This window comes from Heptranchias perlo, chromosome 35 (assembly GCF_035084215.1).
Source record: "Heptranchias perlo isolate sHepPer1 chromosome 35, sHepPer1.hap1, whole genome shotgun sequence".
Taxonomy (NCBI): domain Eukaryota; kingdom Metazoa; phylum Chordata; class Chondrichthyes; order Hexanchiformes; family Hexanchidae; genus Heptranchias; species Heptranchias perlo.
In genome coordinates, this window is record NC_090359.1 from 26,097,342 (window position 1) to 26,115,161 (window position 17,820).

The 17,820-nt window shown below is 52.6% G+C and overlaps 2 protein-coding genes across 12 annotated transcripts in view; one reads left to right on the forward strand and one right to left on the reverse strand.

Annotated features, from left to right (window-relative positions):
- LOC137302504 (RPA-related protein RADX-like) overlaps positions 1-2,637 on the reverse strand; it is a 42,950-nt gene extending 40,313 nt beyond the window's left edge. For all 5 annotated transcript variants that reach the window (XM_067972210.1, XM_067972212.1, XM_067972211.1 and 2 more), the window contains exon 1: positions 1,972-2,637. In XM_067972210.1, the coding sequence (XP_067828311.1) occupies positions 1,972-2,620 (649 nt within the window). In that variant the 5' untranslated portion in view covers positions 2,621-2,637. The remainder of the gene's footprint in view (positions 1-1,971) is intronic.
- Positions 2,081-17,567, forward strand: LOC137302506 (sperm-egg fusion protein TMEM95-like). Of its 7 annotated transcripts, none has more exons than XM_067972218.1 (8): positions 2,081-2,585; positions 5,038-5,104; positions 6,193-6,249; positions 6,349-6,429; positions 7,581-7,601; positions 9,689-9,769; positions 13,494-13,581; positions 17,176-17,567. In XM_067972218.1, exons 3-8 carry the CDS (start codon positions 6,210-6,212, stop codon positions 17,216-17,218), a joined length of 354 nt encoding a protein of 117 aa, XP_067828319.1. In that variant the 5' UTR covers positions 2,081-2,585; positions 5,038-5,104; positions 6,193-6,209; the 3' UTR covers positions 17,219-17,567. The 7 variants fall into 7 exon arrangements, with proteins under 7 accessions (XP_067828319.1, XP_067828320.1, XP_067828314.1 ...); XM_067972219.1 differs by having other exon boundaries at positions 2,493-2,751; positions 17,049-17,567; XM_067972213.1 differs by having other exon boundaries at positions 2,493-2,751.
- The last annotated feature ends 253 nt before the right edge of the window (positions 17,568-17,820 follow it).

Consider the following 17,820-nt stretch of genomic DNA (forward strand, 5'->3'; position numbering starts at 1 on the left):
ACTGAGTGGCTTGTTGGGCCACATCAGAGGGCATTAGGGGTCAACCACATCGTGTGGACTGGAGGCATGTGTAGGCCTGGTAGGGATGGTAGGTTCCCTTTCCTGAAGAACATCAGTGAACCAGTTGGGATTTTACAACAGTCCAGCAGCTTACACGGTCATTTTTCTGGTGCCAAAGTTTACAGAACTTGGGATTTGAACTCACAACCTCTGAGTTGCTCGTAAACAATCATACCCATTACTCATTAATGATTCCCCTCAGTTCCTGAATCTTAATAGAGTAGTTATCAACTGGCCATTTCTCAAAGCGAGTCTAGGCAGTGAATGCTAGGTAATCTCCTCTTTTAACGCTTCCCATCCCAAAACTTCTGCAACTCCTCAACCATCGTGGCCAATTCTGGTCTCTCCCAACCTCCACTTTCCACAGGAGTCAATGAACAGTGCTCTGTAGCACTGGACCTTTTATTTTCAAATAGGCATTTATATTTAGACGATAGCTTTGCTGTGAATACCAATACTGCCAGGGGGGGTAACAAACCTGGCTAAACCGTGGAGTTTCACGTACTTGTTTGTACCGCCCGTTTTCAAAATGGCTGTGAAGATTCTTAGTAAGACAATAACTGTTACTGTTTCCCTTCATATGGCAGGTTGACGAGTGAGATGAGAGATAGACCACATTGGGTGAGGATATGAAGTTCGCCTGTCGACCCTCACTGTCTAGTCCCACACGTGAAGAAGCTGCTTGGACAATAGCTGCCGTTGGCCACAGATCGATACCTTGGCATGAGCCAGCACATTCAGAATTGGAGAGGAGAACAGAATGATGCTGAAGCTCCGGTGGACAACATCACCACTAGAGCCCTCTACACACCAAACTTCTGAGCTGTGCCACCCTGCTATTATTACATAGAATTTACAGCACAGAAACAGGCCATTCGGCCCAACTGGTCTCTGCTGGCATTTACGTCTCACGTGAGCCTCCTCCAACCCCTCTTCATCTAACCGCATCAGCATCTGAGCAGAGGCCTGCCATCCCATATGATGAAAACTACATTACAACAGCAACTACCCTTCAAAAAGTACTTAATTGGCTGTAAAACGCTTTGGGACGTCCTGAGGTGGTAAAAAGCGCTTTTTTAAAATGCAAGCCTTTCTTTGAAGAGTTAGTCCAGTTACGGTTTGTGCACAACTCCTAATTGCCAGCTTCAAAGCAATAATAGCGACGACCTGGGATCTGGCTGGCAGACAAAGAGCTAATGCATGGCACGATGAAACTCAGCTGGCATAGGAAAGGAGGGATTTAATATATACTGTACAATTATTACAGAGAATTCAATTTGACAGTAATGAACACTCACTAATAATCGTCTGCAATTATCAATTTTAGCATCTATCTCCTTCAACTTTTTGTGTTGATGTGAGGGGCTACTGTCAGGGTTCATTCAGTTTGTTTCACTCCACACTTAAAATCGCACTGAAATTTAAGAGTGTTGTCTCTGGGATTTCAGTAAAGTGTAATGTTAGGTGGGACTCTGTCCTTCCAAATTTGGATTGTACGCACATAATCCAGGCTGACACTCCCAGTGCAGTGCTGAGGGAGTGCTGCACTGTCGGAGGTGCTGTCTTTCAGATGAGACATTAAACCGAGGCCCCATCTGCTCTTTCAAGTGGACCTAAAAGGTCCCAGGGCAATATTCGAAGCAGAGCAGGGGAGTTCTCCCTGGTGTCTGGGCCAATATTTATCCATCGACCAACACCTAAAAACAGATGATCTGGTCATTTATTTAATTGCTGTTTGTGGGACCTTGGTGTGCGCAAACTGACTGCTGCATTTCCCTACATCACAACAGTGACTACACTACAAAAGTACTTAATTGGCTGCGAAGCGCTTTGGGAAGTGCTGTATAAATGGTGCAAAAAAGAAAGTTACAGTGAATGTTATAGACAAAAGTTCTGGAAGGTACTGTGCACCTTCATGTTGATGGGTGTGGTCCAGTGATTGCCCAGGGGGCACTCGGTGCCAACCTTCCCCATAATAGTTGGCACTGTCCCACAGGGGGAGGTAGTACCGCCTCTTGGCCTTGATTGGCAGGTTTGGCCCATGTCGCTCCATCTCATCTCCAAACACCTGCAGCTCCTGCACCTTCAGCCCCTTTAAGAGAGGTGGGCTAGGTCCGTTGCCCCTGACAACCACCTGGGCCTCCAGGAGGACGAAGGTCCTGCCGCCGCCTCCAACCCGCCTCTCATCGTACTCCACCCCGAAGCGGGCATCCTTCAGCTCGCAGCCGCTCCGCAGCTCGTTGCGGCGGACCAGCGGGTTGAGTGAAGGCCGCAGAGTGGCCCGGAGCCGGCAGTGGCCGTCGGTCAGGCTCAAGTCGTACAGGTCGGGCCCTGCGCCGCCGCCCGCGGCCTCTAACAGGCCTCTCCCGCTCTCCGGCTCCCTCGGGTATCTCTCCACCGACAGGACGGCCACCGGTTCCCGGCACAGCAGCGTCAACCCGACGGAACAAAAACCCTCGGAAACTTCTCGAATCATCGCCCGGAACGCGCACTCGGGCCGCCCGGTCGCCGCCATCTTGGTGCAGGTTGAAGGGGGCAAACTGCCCCGCTGTTGCGTCATCAGGTTGACACGTTTACATTCGGTCGCGGTGTGATGACGTCACATTGGCCTCTTCAAACTGCTGAGGGCAAGCTTGGTATTGCAAGCAAAGATGGATGGATGGATGAGCTGAGCCAGGAAAGGAAGAGCTGGTATTCATATAACGCCTTTTAGTGGTCTGCCTTGGCTCAATGGGTCGCACTCCCTCGCTTCTGAGTCAGAAGGTCATGGGTTCAAGCCCCACTCCAGAGACTTGAGCACATAATCCAGGCTGACACTCCCAGTGCACTATTGAGGGAGCGTTGCAGTGTCCGAGGTGCCGTCTTTCAGATGAGACGTTAAACTGATGCCCCGTCTGCCCTCTCAGGTGGACATAAACTATCCCATGGCACTATTCAAAGAGCAGCATGGTTGTTAGAATCATAAAATGGTTACAGCACAGAAGGAGGCTATTCGGCCCATCGAACCCATGCCGGCTCTTTGTAAGAGCAATCCAGTTAATCCCATTCCCCGCTCTTTCCCTGTAGCCCTGCAATTTTTTTCCCTTCAAGTATTTATCCAATTTCTTTTTGAAAGTCACGATTGAATCTGTATGCACCACCCTTTAAGGCAGTGCATTCCAGATCATAACTACTTGCTGTGTAAAAAAAGTTTTTCCTCATGTTGTCTTTTTGGTTCTTTTGCCAATCACCTTAAATCTGTATCCTCTGGTTCTCGACCCTTCCGCCAATGGGAACAGTTTCTCTTTATTTACTTTATCTAAACCCTTCATGATTTTGAACACTTCTATCAAATCTGCTCTAAGGAGAACAACCCCAACTTCTCCAGTCTATCCACGTAACTGAAGTCCCTCATCTCTGGAACTATTCTAGTAAATCTTTTCTGCACCCTCTCTAAGGCCTTCGCGTCTTTCCTAAAGTGCGGTGCCCAGAATTGGACACAATACTCCAGTTATGGCCGAACCAGTATTTTATAACGGTTCAAGATAACTTCCTTGCTTTTGTACTCTATGCCTCTATTTATAAAGCCCAGGATCCCATTTGTGTTTTTTTAACCGCTTTCTCAATCTGTCCTGTCACCTTCAAAGATTTGTGCACCTGGAGGATATACCCCCAGGTTTCTCTGTTCTTGCACCCACTTTAGTAGGGGAGTTCTCCCTGGTGTCCTAGCCAATATTTATCTCTTAACCAACATCACTTTTTAAAAAAAAAACACATGATCTGTTCATTATCACATTGCTGTTTGTGGGACCTTGCTGTGCATAAATTGGCTGCTGTATTTCCTACATTACAAAATTTCTCATAGGAACAGGAGCAGGCCATTCAGCCCCTCAAGCCTGTTCTGCCATTCAATTAGATCATGGCTGATCTGTATCTTAACTCCATCTACCCACCTTGCTTCCATATCCCTTAATACCCTTGCCTAACAAAAATCTATCAATCTCAGATTTACAATTATTAATTGAGCTAGCATCTCCTGCTTTTTGTCCACAAAGTCCTGATCTCTGGACAGAACTTAAAAATTGTAGGAGACCCCCGACAGTTCCTATAGAGTCCAAGGGACTCAATAGTCAGTGTTGCTAATCATGTGATCACAAGGCACAATAGATAGAAAGGTTTGCATGAAATGCTAAGACACAACTTATCACACGTCATCTAAGTCATACGTGCTCAGGCCTTCACGAGGCCAGGTTCAATTTACGACCGAAAACAATGATTCTATTCTGACTGCTTTCCAGATCGTTCAACCTGGCTTGATTCCCATAGACAACTCATCGTGTTCTCGATTTTGAAACCCAATGAGGGAAGTGGGCTTCCTACTTTAAATTGTAACCATTCTAAAACATTGTATGGAATCACAAGAGAAATAGGTGAAGTGGTTTGGAATTGCAGACATCATTGGCTTGCTTGTATCCTTATGACAGCATAAAAGATGGAACACTACCAGCTGGCTAGTGAACACAACAGTTAACTGGATTCATTCAAACACACGCAACTAGCAACTGCTAAACTGAGCAGTTAAACTAGCTGCAAACTCAAAATTGGCCCGATCTTCACTGCCTTCCCTGGGTTGACGATGAGGAAAGCAGCCGGCGCTGCCATGGTAACAGGCCTCGTGCTGGGCCTCGCGCTGAAGGCCGAAGGCTGCATGTTCTGTGCTTTTCCACATAAACGAATAAGAGACAGATTTGAGAAGCTGTGTGGGGAGTACAAGGCGCTGGCAGCGACTTCGAATTGCACCAAGTATTCCGAAGCAGACCTGAACAAATTTCTGTTTGGTGAGGTTATCTATTTTTGGGATTGTTTTTGTGGTGATGGTGAGATGGAAGAGTTGTCAGTCAGAGGTGTGTTCTCAGATGGGAGGATATTACTACTGCCTCTCACTTAATACCTTTTCTCTCTTTGCCCCCCATCCTCTCGCCCATATATATTTCTTAGGATCACCAATGTCCATTTTTGGAAAGGCTGTTTGCAAATGGCTTAAGTCTAAACCGGGCAAATAAAGGTACTTTAAATAAAAGTCATTATTGTTACTTCTGTATCTCATGTTGTGAGGATGTTAATTATTCAAGTTGCCAATGAGTTGTCATCAGCTGGGATGATGGGAGGAATCCCACTGTTGGCTGTGGTGTCCATTGTCTCAGGAGAGGGAGAATAGGCCCAGGGTTCCCACTCCTGATCGTTACCCAGTGACCCCCAGCTAGAAATAGCTGTGGGTGGAGGTTACGTGGGGACAGGGTTGAGTGCAGCTGTGATACACCCCAAGGGGTTATTCCCCTGCCAACCCTACTTGTCAAGCCTCACACACGAATAAGTTGAGTAAAGTACTCGAGGGTACCCTGACCTAGTGGAAGCATACACCTGATGAGGAGGGGGAGAAAACGGTGAGAAAAAGAGAGGAACCAGACAGGTATCCACAAACACTGCTCCAGTACAACCCCTTAGATGCCTTTTTGTTTAAGTAATTTCTATGACTGGGCCCCCTCCAGTACACAGGTATCCTGTTCAGGTTTGTGCTCAATCAGCCTCTTATACTTCTTCTGTCCATTGGCCTGCTGTGCAATGGGAGGGAAAGGACTTGGTGCAATTAGCATTCCGTATAATGGGAGGGAAAGGGTTTTGACTATTGGAATTCTGAATAATGGCAGTGAAAAGGAAATAGCTTGGTCCATTGGGATTCTATACAACGGGAGTGAATGAGTAGGAGTTTGGTCCATTGGGATTCTATACAATGGGAGTGAATGTAAAGGGGTTTGGTCCATTGGGATTCTTTACAATGGGAGTGAATGAGAAGGAGTTTGGTCCATTGGGATTCTGTACAATGGGAATGAATGAGAAGGAGTTTGGTCCATTGGGATTCTGTACAATGGGAGTGAATGAGAAGGAGTTTGGTCCATTGGGATTCTGTACAATGGGAGTGAATGTAAAGGGGTTTGGTCTATTGACACTCTTTAACGGCAGCAAACGGGTGTTGTCCATTCAAATTTTATATAATGGAAAGGGATTTGTCCATTGGAATCTATGCTCTGACAAGGCAAGTTAGCAGTGAAAGGATTCACATTCATGTCTGATGCTGCTTCTTTTTCCTTCCAGATGAAGTGTTGGTTAACATGATCTCGGAAAAGGTGCATCGCGTTCTACGAGTTATAGGTAGCCATGTTTATTCTTCTGCCTGTATGTTGCACAGTTGTTAGTCCGGGTAAGGACTGTGGTATATCACAACCTCTGCCTGTACAACTACCTCCACAGAGATCAACAAGACCCTGACAGATTTGCCCATCTTCTGGAACTGGCTCTATGAAGTAAAGCTTCCAAAATTAACCCAAGAGGGTGAGCAGAAATTTGCTATTAGTGTTATTTTTGAATGATTATTGTAGTCGATCCGTGCGTTGTGCTCTGCCTTGAGGGAAGGTCCTAACTCAAGTGTCACGAATGAGCCACTCACCGGGGAAGAGGTGGATTCCCTTTGCCTTCCTCGTCGCTTTTTATCTTTGGAGTACCTTCGCCAAGGGGGGCATCAACCTAGGCTAAAGAGCCCCACCTATTCATTAGAGGGGGCCGGGGGTAACCCATATCCATCAGGTGCAAATATTCCCGCTAGACGTCAACCCAATATCGAGAGCCTGTACTCCGCTCTCTGCTCACCGGGACTGTCTGGAGTGGGGCTCAAACCCTTCACCTTCTGACTGAGATGGTGGGAATACTGCCCCTGAGCCAGTGGTCACTGCATCACCTATTTTTATTCAACTGTGTTTTTCCTTCACTAGTGAACTCAGTGAAGGGGCCAAGACCCAATGGAGGCCACCACTAGATCTGATAAAAAGAGAAGGGAAGAAGATGAGATAAAGCTAGAAGCAGCCAATGAGAAATCTGGGTTCTGAAAGCCTGTACACTGTAGAAGGAAGGGAAGACCGAGGGAGGTGAAGATGGGCACAGTTTGGAGCGCAGAGAAGGAGACAGTGTGATGTGTCTTGATTTCGACAGTGAGGATTCAGGGAGAAGTGGTGTAGGATGAGGATGAGGAGGAGGAGGAGGAGGAGGATGAGGAGGATGATGAGGACGACGAGGCCGGTTGTATGAAGCACTGACTACAGTTCCCACCACTTAAAACCTCCATGTTTAAAACGGGTAGTCGCTGATATCCGCCAAAAAGTGATAGCCATTTGCCACGGTTGAGGGACCAATGTTGGTTGAGGGATAAATATTGGCCCAGGACACTCGGGAGAACTCCTCCTGCTCTTCTGCAAAATAGTATCCGTGGGATCTTTTACGTTCACCTGGGAGGGCAGACAGGGCCTTGGTTTAGTGTCTCATCTGAAAGACGGCACCTCCGACAGTGCAGCACTCCCTTAGTACTGGCACTGGGAGTGTCGGCCTGGATTTTGTGCTCCAGTTTGCTGCTGGCCGAGTCACGTCAGGAAGTGACCCATCTGAGTGTTCCTGTGGTGATAAGTCTTTTTTTCTCTTTTTTTTTTCCGCAGCCATGTGTGCCCCCAAATGCAGTGAGTACAACCTCTCCGCCTCTTATAAACTGTAGCTGCGTTAGGGCGCGGTAAGCCAAGCGGTTATGGGGCAGAACGGGCAGCCCAGAGTTCGTCAAATCCCCACCATGGCAAGATGGCGAAACTGAATTCAATGTGGGAGGAGGGGGGGGTGGGGGGGCACGATTTTAACCTAGCCCGCCCGTCGAGAAACTGACTGGATCGAGTGCGACACTGGTTTTACACCCTGTCGTTCCCGAGTGCGTCAGAACTCTCCTCCACCTGCATCCCGCTGGTAAGGGTGGGATTCGGGCTGTGCCCAAGTGGGAGTGAGGGTCTGCGAGAACTGGCGAGTCACTGGGAGAGGGTCCCATGCTGCTTTTACCAGGGTCACTATTTAGATTACATAGAATTTACAGCACAGAACAAGGCCATTCGGCCCAAAGCGGTGTTTATGCTCCACACGAGCCTCCTCCCGTCCCTCTTCATCTCACCCTATCAGAATATCCTTCTATTCCTTTCTCCCTCGTGTTTATCTAGCTTCCCCTTAAATGCATCTACACTATTCACTTCAACTACTCCTTGTGGGAGTGAGTTCCACATTCTAACCACTCTCTGGGTAAAGAAGTTTCTCCCGAATTCCCTATTGGATTTATTAGTGACTATCTTATATTTATGACCCCTAGTTCTGGTCTCCCCCACAAGTGGGAACATCTTCTCTACGTCTACCCTATCAAACCCTTTCATAATTTTAAAGACCTCCATCAGGTCACCCCTCAGCCTTCTCTTTTCTAAAGAAAAGAGCCCCAGCCTGTTCAACCTTTCCTGAGTTAGCACGGGACGGCCGAGGGTATTCAGTCGCACTTTATGTCGGTGCGGTATCGAGGGGGGGGCAGGGCGAGGGGGAGGGGAGATGAGAAGTTTTTTACACAGCGAGTTGTGATGATCTGGAATGCGCTGCCTGAAAGGGCGGGGGAAGCAGATTAAATAGTAACTTGCAAAAGGGAATTGGATAAATACTTGAAACGGGAAAAATGTGCAGGGTTATGGGGGAAGAGCACGGAGTGGGATTAATTGAAAAGCTCTTTCAAAGAGCTGGCACAGGCACGATGGGCCGAATGGCTTCCTTCTGTGCTGTACGATTTGTCGTCTCCTGTCCTTAAGTCTCCCAGAGTCGCACTGGTGACCAAAGTGGCAGGCAAAACACCAATGGTCACAGTCCCCGTTAACTCCTCCAGTGGTACCCTGTACCTGTGGGGAGCAGTGGAACGACTGACCTCTGCGCCCCTCGTCCCAGGCTCCCCCCCCCCCCCCCCCCCACCCCCCATGGCCCGGCTTAGAACCAGGGGTTTCATCGCGAGGGGAGAAAAGGGGCAGCGCCAGATTCCTTCCCTACTATCAAACAAAAGCAAAACGCAGTGGATGCTGGAAATCCTGAAATAAAAACAGAACGTGCTGGGAAACTAGGGGTTGCCAACTCCTCCAGGAATGGCCTGGAGTCTCCAGGAATTGAAGATTAAGCTCCTGGACACTGCTGGGAGCAACACACCCCCAGGGAGAGAAAATCATCGGGGCGACAAAAAGAATTGTGCACTTTTTTTTCATTTTCATTGCTTATCAGTTATAAAGGTATTGGAGATGGGGGATAAAAGGCCGATTTGGAGGTGGGAGGTCATATGATGAAAACTCCAGGAATACCAGAGTTGGCAACCCAAGGAAAACACTCAGCTGGTCAGGCAGCATCTGTGGGGAGAGAAACAAGAGTTAACTGGTTGGGGTGGGGGGATCCAATTTTAACCTAACCCACTCCTCGGGAAACTGACTGGATTGGGTGGAAGGCTGGTTATGGAGCGCCAAGTTGGGCTGGGGTGTAAAACCAGCATCGCACCCGATCCTGTCAGTTTCCCGAGGGGCGGGTCAGGTTTACAATTGTGGTCCTCCCCCCAACGGCTTCCTCCTGACCTGCCGAGTGTTTTTTTTTTTGCCCTGCACTTCCTGGTTTTTATTGACTGTCACTCGGCCAGTGGGGAGGATTTGGCAACTCGCCCTCAGAATCCCTGCTGCTCCCGCGCTCGTTCACTCTTGTGCTGCTTTCCCCGTCTGTCCAGGATACTCGACGACCGTCGTAAACTGCACCATGTGTCTGGAGGTGAACGTCAACTGCTGGACCATGAAGACCTGTTGGCCGAGTGAGTAACTCAGTCCCCTTGGCGCCCAGGAGAGGGCACGGCCTGGATTGTTACGCGGGAGCGGGAGCGGGAGCGGGAAGGGGAGGCCCTGCCGATCTTAACACTCCGCAGAGTCCTGCCCCATACCCAGACAGACCGACTGCCTTGGCCGGTGAGCAGGAACGGGCGTCTGGTGGCAGGAGGCCGCAGCCAGGGACCCGTATGAACAGACACCGCCCCCACCAACCCCCGGAAGTCAGTGGAGGGGTGGGAAGCCTGTGGAAAGATTGAGATGGGCTTTCGGGAGTGGGGGGACAGTCTGCAGGGATTAGGAGGAGGAGGTGGAGGAGGAGACGGACTGTCTGCAGGGATCGCAAGGGAACAGACTGCAGGGATCAGGAGTGGGGATTAGACTGTCTGCAGGGATCGGGAGGAGGAGACAGACTGTCTTTGGGGATCGGGGGGGGTGGTGGGGGACAGGCCGTCTGCGGGGATCGGGGGGTGGGGTGGGGGACAGACTGTCTGCGGGGATCGGGGGGTGGGGGACAGACCGTCTGCGGGGATCGGGGGGGTGGGGGACAGACCGTCTGCGGGGATCGGGGGGTGGGGGACAGACCGTCTGCGGGGATCGGGGGGTGGGGGACAGACCGTCTGCGGGGATCGGGGGGTGGGGGACAGACCGTCTGCGGGGATCGGGGGGTGGGGGACAGACCGTCTGCGGGGATCGGGGGGTGGGGGACAGACCGTCTGCGGGGATCGGGGGGTGGGGGACAGACCGTCTGCGGGGATCGGGGGGGGTGGGGGACAGACCGTCTGCGGGGATCGGGGGGGGTGGGGGACAGACCGTCTGCGGGGATCGGGGGGGTGGGGGACAGACCGTCTGCGGGGATCGGGGGGGTGGGGGACAGACCGTCTGCGGGGATCGGGGGGGTGGGGGACAGACCGTCTGCGGGGATCGGGGGGGTGGGGGACAGACCGTCTGCGGGGATCGGGGGGGTGGGGGACAGACCGTCTGCGGGGATCGGGGGGGTGGGGGACAGACCGTCTGCGGGGATCGGGGGGGTGGGGGACAGACCGTCTGCGGGGATCGGGGGGGTGGGGGACAGACCGTCTGCGGGGATCGGGGGGGTGGGGGACAGACCGTCTGCGGGGATCGGGGGGTGGGGTGGGGGACAGACCGTCTGCGGGGATCGGGGGGTGGGGTGGGGGACAGACCGTCTGCGGGGATCGGGGGGTGGGGTGGGGGACAGACCGTCTGCGGGGATCGGGGGGTGGGGTGGGGGACAGACCGTCTGCGGGGATCGGGGGGGTGGGGGACAGACCGTCTGCGGGGATCGGGGGGGACAGACCGTCTGCGGGGATCGGGGGGGTGGGGGACAGACCGTCTGCGGGGATCGGGGGGTGGGGTGGGGGACAGACCGTCTGCGGGGATCGGGGGGTGGGGTGGGGGACAGACCGTCTGCGGGGATCGGGGGGGTGGGGGACAGACCGTCTGCGGAGATCGGGGGGTGGGGGACAGACCGTCTGCGGGGATCGGGGGGTGGGGTGGGGGACAGACCGTCTGCGGGGATCGGGGGGTGGGGTGGGGGACAGACCGTCTGCGGGGATCGGGGGGTGGGGTGGGGGACAGACCGTCTGCGGGGATCGGGGGGTGGGGTGGGGGACAGACCGTCTGCGGGGATCGGGGGGTGGGGTGGGGGACAGACCGTCTGCGGGGATCGGGGGGTGGGGTGGGGGACAGACCGTCTGCGGGGATCGGGGGGTGGGTTGGGGGACAGACCGTCTGCGGGGATCGGGGGGTGGGGTGGGGGACAGACCGTCTGCGGGGATCGGGGGGTGGGGTGGGGGACAGACCGTCTGCGGGGATCGGGGGGTGGGGTGGGGGACAGACCGTCTGCGGGGATCGGGGGGTGGGGTGGGGGACAGACCGTCTGCGGGGATCGGGGGGTGGGGTGGGGGACAGACCGTCTGCGGGGATCGGGGGGTGGGGTGGGGGACAGACCGTCTGCGGGGATCGGGGGGTGGGGTGGGGGACAGACCGTCTGCGGGGATCGGGGGGTGGGGTGGGGGACAGACCGTCTGCGGGGATCGGGGGGTGGGGTGGGGGACAGACCGTCTGCGGGGATCGGGGGGTGGGGTGGGGGACAGACCGTCTGCGGGGATCGGGGGGTGGGGTGGGGGACAGACCGTCTGCGGGGATCGGGGGGTGGGGTGGGGGACAGACCGTCTGCGGGGATCGGGGGGTGGGGTGGGGGACAGACCGTCTGCGGGGATCGGGGGGTGGGGTGGGGGACAGACCGTCTGCGGGGATCGGGGGGTGGGGTGGGGGACAGACCGTCTGCGGGGATCGGGGGGTGGGGTGGGGGACAGACCGTCTGCGGGGATCGGGGGGTGGGGGACAGACCGTCTGCGGGGATCGGGGGGTGGGGGACAGACCGTCTGCGGGGATCGGGGGTGGGGGACAGACCGTCTGCGGGGATCGGGGGGTGGGGGACAGACCGTCTGCGGGGATCGGGGGGTGGGGTGGGGGACAGACCGTCTGCGGGGATCGGGGGGTGGGGTGGGGGACAGACCGTCTGCGGGGATCGGGGGGTGGGGTGGGGGACAGACCGTCTGCGGGGATCGGGGGGTGGGGTGGGGGACAGACCGTCTGCGGGGATCGGGGGGTGGGGTGGGGGACAGACCGTCTGCGGGGATCGGGGGGGTGGGGTGGGGGACAGACCGTCTGCGGGGATCGGGGGGTGGGGTGGGGGACAGACCGTCTGCGGGGATCGGGGGGTGGGGGACAGACCGTCTGCGGGGATCGGGGGGTGGGGTGGGGGACAGACCGTCTGCGGGGATCGGGGGTGGGGTGGGGGACAGACCGTTTGCGGGGATCGGGGGGGGTGGGGTGGGGGACAGACCGTCTGCGGGATCGGTGGGGGGGCTCAAGGCTTCCTTCTGAGGCCCGGAGGAGCACCCACTCCCCTCAAGGAAACCTAAAGTAAAACTTTTAAGCTTACCTGCTGGGCCTCTTCTGTCCTAGAACCTGGCTCCCAACAGCTCAGGTTAATATCGGGACATAGCAGGAAGGCAGTGGGGTTTGAGGGGGTAAAGTGTCTCTCCTTATTTTAACTGCCCCCCATTTCCCGGCCCAGTTTCTACCAGGAGGAGGGCAGTTAAAATGGGACCCATGTCTCTTTAGCTGTCGATTTTAAAAGAAAAGTCCGATTAATTTAATTATTAAGAATAAATGCTGGGTGTGTTCTGAGAGTCGGAGTTCCCAGCTCCAGTCAGTGGCCGGTGATCTGAGGGGCAGCAATGGAGGCGTTACCATTGGTCTCAGTGACCCCCACCCTGGGCTTATCACCCGGGGCTCTTGCAGCCCGACTCTGCAAATGCCGGATGTCAGATGTAGGTAGGACTGGTCGTGCCTCCGACCTTCCCCTCCATGGTCGAATAGTTCACCAGCGCTCATCATCCAGGCTCGCAGTGGGCCAAGGTACTCCGAGAACGCCCGACCTGCAGTCGTTCCTGAAGGAAGCTTTGCTCCCCTGTGAAAGATTATTGTTTTGAATTAGATAAATTGGTGAAAAAGAAAAATGGGGGGGGGGGGGGGGAGGGGGAGGGGGAGGGAAAGAGCAGGGGATGGGACTAATTGGGAAGCTCTTTCAAAGAGCCGGCACGGGCCCGATGGACCGAATGGCCGCCTCCTGCACAGTTACAGTTCCACGATTCTAATAATTCTTCTTCTTCTTCCATTCAGACAGGTTAGACCTGAACGAATCCATTTATGTGATTGTGGGTCTGTCGGCAGGCTCAATCTTGGTCGGCTGCATAACGCTCATTTTCGAGTAAGTTATCACTGGTTAAAGGAAGATTACATAGAATTTACAGCACAGAAACAAGCCATTCGACCCAAATGGTCCATGCTTGTGTGGCACTGTCATCGTGCTAAATGGGATAGATTCAGAACAGATCTAGCAGCTCAAAACGGTATCCATGAGGCGCTGTGGGCCATCAGCAGCAGCAGAATTGTATTCCAGCACAATCTGTAACCTCATGGCCTGGCATATTCCTCACTCTACCATTACCAACAAGCCAGGGGATCAACCCTGGTTCAATGAGGAGTGTAGAAGAGCATGCCAGGAGCAGCACCAGGCGTACCTAAAAATGAGGTGCCAACCTGGTGAAGCTACAACTCAGGACTACATGCATGCTAAACAGCGGAAGCAACATGCTATAGACAGAGCTAAGCGATTCCACAACCAACGGATCAGATCAAAGCTCTGCAGTCCTGCCACATCCAGTCGTGAATGGTGGAAGACAATTAAACAACTAACGGGAGGAGGAGGCTCTGCAAACATCCCCATTCTCAATGATGGCGGAGTCCAGCACGTGAGTGCAAAAGACAAGGCTGAAGCGTTTGCAACCATCTTCAGCCAGAAGTGCCGAGTGGATAATCCATCTCAGCCTCCTCCCGATATCCCCACCATCACGGAAGCCAGTCTTCGGCCAATTCGATTCACTCCACGTGATATCAAGAAACGGCTGAGTGCACTGGATACAGCAAAGGCTATGGGCCCCGACAACATCCCAGCTGTAGTACTGAAGACTTGTGCTCCAGAACTAGCTGCGCCCCTAGCCAAGCTGTTCCAGTACAGCTACAACACTGGCATCTACCCGACAATGTGGAAAATTGCCCAGGTATGTCCTGTCCACAAAAAGCAGGACAAATCCAATCTGGCCAATTACCGCCCCATCAGTCTACTCTCAATCATCAGCAAAGTGATGGAAGGTGTCGTCGACAGTGCTATCAAGCGGCACTTCCCAATAACCTGCTCACCGATGCTCAGTTTGGGTTCCGCCAGGACCACTCGGCTCCAGACCTCATTACAGCCTTGGTCCAAACATGGACAAAAGAGCTGAATTCCAGAGGTGAGGTGAGAGTGACTGCCCTTGACATCAAGGCAGCATTTGACCGAGTGTGGCACCAAGGAGCCCTAGTAAAATTGAAGTCAATGGGAATCAGGGGGAAAACTCTCCAGTGGCTGGAGTCATACCCAGCACAAAGGAAGATGGTAGTGGTTGTTGGAGGCCAATCATCTCAGCCCCAGGGCATTGCTGCAGGAGTTCCTCAGGGCAGTGTCCTAGGCCCAACCATCTTCAGCTGCTTCATCAATGACCTTCCCTCCATCATAAGGTCAGAAATGGGGATGTTCGCTGATGACTGCACAGTGTTCAGTTCCATTCGCAACCCCTCAGATAATGAAGCAGTCCGAGCCTGCATGCAGCAAGACCTGGACAACATCCAGGCTTGGGCTCATAAGTGGCAAGTAACATTTGCGCCAGATAAGTGCCAGGCAATGACCATCTCCAACAAGAGAGAGTCAAACCACCTCCCCTTGACATTCAACGGCATTACCATCGCCGAATCCCCCACCATCAACATCCTGGGGGTCACCATTGACCAGAAACTTAACTGGACCAGCCATATAAATACTGTGGCTACGAGAGCAGGTCAGAGGCTGGGTATTCTGCGGCGAGTGACTCACCTCCTGACTCCCCAAAGCCTTTCCACCATCTACAAGGCACAAGTCAGGAGTGTGATGGAATACTCTCCACTTGCCTGGATGAGTGCAGCTCCAACAACACTCAAGAAGCTCGACACCATCCAAGATAAAGCAGCCCGCTTGATTGGCACCCCATCCACCACCCTAAACATTCACTCCCTTCACCACCGGCGCACTGTGGCTGCAGTGTGCACCATCCACAGGATGCACTGCAGCAACTCGCCAAGGCTTCTTCGACAGCACCTCCCAAACCCGCGCCCTCTACCACCTAGAAGGACAAGGGCAGCAGGCGCATGGGAACAACACCACCTGCACGTTCCCCTCCAAGTCACACACCATCCCGACTTGGAAATATATCGCCGTTCCTTCATTGTCGCTGGGTCAAAATCCTGGAACTCCCTTCCTAACAGCACTGTGGGAGAACCGTCACCACACGGACTGCAGCGGTTCAAGGCGGCGGCTCACCACCACCTTCTCGAGGACAATTAGGGATGGGCAATAAATGCCGGCCTTGCCAGCGACGCCCACATCCTGTGAACGAATAAAAATAAAAAAGATTGGTCAGAAAGGTAAAAGCCCATGGGATACAGGGAAATGTGGTGAATTGGATCCAAAATTGGCTCAGTCATAAGAAACAAAGGGTAAAAGTCGATGGATGTCTTTGTGAATGGAAATCCGTTTCCAGTGGTGTGCCACAGGGCTCAGTGTTGGGTCCCTTGCTGTTTGTGGTATATATTAATGATTTGGACTTGAATGTAGGGGGCATGATTGGCGAATTTGCAGACGACACAAAAATTGTCTGTGTAGTTGATAATGAAGAGGATAGCTGTAGACTCCAAGAAGATATCAATGGGTTGGTGGAGTGGGCAGAAAAGTGGCAAATGGAGTTCAACCCGGAGAAATGTGAGGTAATGCACTTCGGGAGGGCAAACAGTAAAAGGGAATATGCAGTTAACGGGAATATATTGAGAGGAGCAGAGAAAGTGAGAGACCTTGGAGTGCATGTGCACAGGTCCCTGAAGGTGGCAGTACAGGTTGTGAAGAAGGCATCCGGAATGCTCTCCGTTATTAGCCGAGGTATAGAATACAAAAGCAGGAACTGTATAAAACGCTGGTAAGGCCACAGCTGGAGTATTGTGCGCAGTTCTGGTCACCACATTATAGGAAGGATATAATTGCTGTGGAGAGAGTGCAGAGAAAATTTACAAGAATGTTGCCAGGACTTGAAAATTGCAGCTCCAAGGAGAGATTGGATAGGCTGGGGTTGTTTTCCTTGGAGCAGAGGAGGCTCAGGGGTGACTTGATTGAGGTGTACAAAATTATGAGGGGCCCAGATAGACAGGAAGTATCTGTTTCCCCTAACTGAGAGTTCAAGAACTAGAGGACATAGATTTAAGCTGATTGGCGGAAGGATTAGAGAGGACGTGAGGGAAATTTTTTTTTACCCAGAGGGTGAAGTGGTGTAAGCTGCAGGGCTACGGACTGGATGCTGGAAGGTGGGATTAGAACGGGCACCTGGTTGTTCTTCGAGCCGGCGTGGACACGATGGGCCGAATGGCCCCCTTCTGTGCTGTATCTTTTCTATGGTTCTAACAGTGACTGCAGTTGAAAAAAGTACTTCATTGGCTGTGAAACACTTTGGGACATCCTGAGGTCGTAAAAGGCGCTCTATAAAATGCAAGTTCTTTCTTTGTTTCTGATGAAAGGTCATCGATCTGAAATGTTAACTCTTGTTTCTCTCTCCACAGACGCTGCCTGACCTGCTGAGGGTTTCCCAGCATTTTCTGTTTCTATTTCAGATTTCCAGCCTCCGCGGTATTTTGCTTTTTGTTTTAAGATGAACTTCCTATTTTTTAATTAAAATTATCCCATCAGATCAAGGAAGTTACGTGATGAGCAGGATGAAGAGGTTGACTAAAGGGCCAAGTTTTACTTCAGAATATGAAACGCACAAACGGGCCGTGCGCCTCAGAATCAAGTGGCAACGTAAAAGTGCGTAGTACGGATAAGTTACGATGCTGTCCCGTTGTATTCATCCCAATTTGCCGTTGTTAAATCACATAGCACACTCGCAGGAATGTTACGCTTGTTTGAAACTGGACCCAATTCATGCGTCTGCTGTGGGACCGAGTGAGAAGATATTATATTGATGTACTTCATAAAGAGCGCCTGCCTCTGGAGCAGCAATTGCCTGGTAATACGCTTCAGATTGTCTTATCCTCTACTGACTGTAAGCCTCAAACTCCACAATAAATGAAGTGATATAACATGTTTACTGACTGTTTATTTGTGATATGTGAGAACTCCGGAGCTGGGGAGTTCTCCACTGTGTCCTGGATCCCTCAACCAACACATTGTCTGGTCATTATCATGTTGCTGTTTGTGGGATCTTGCTGTGTGAAAATTGGCTGCCACGTTTCCTACATTACAACAGTGACTACGCTTCAAAAAAGTACTTCTTTGGCTGTAAAGCGCTTTGGGACGTCCTGAGGTCATGAAAGGTGCTATGTAAATGCAAGT

Excerpts from the sequence above, each read along its gene's own strand:
- LOC137302506 (XM_067972218.1), top strand. The coding sequence starts at position 6,210 with ATGATCTCGGAAAAGGTGCATCGCGTTCTACGAGTTATAG. Across the intron at positions 6,430-7,580 it reads TCCAAAATTAACCCAAGAGG|CCATGTGTGCCCCCAAATGC; the intron begins GTGAGCAGAAAT and ends TTTTTTCCGCAG. Across the intron at positions 7,602-9,688 it reads CATGTGTGCCCCCAAATGCA|GATACTCGACGACCGTCGTA; the intron begins GTGAGTACAACC and ends CCGTCTGTCCAG.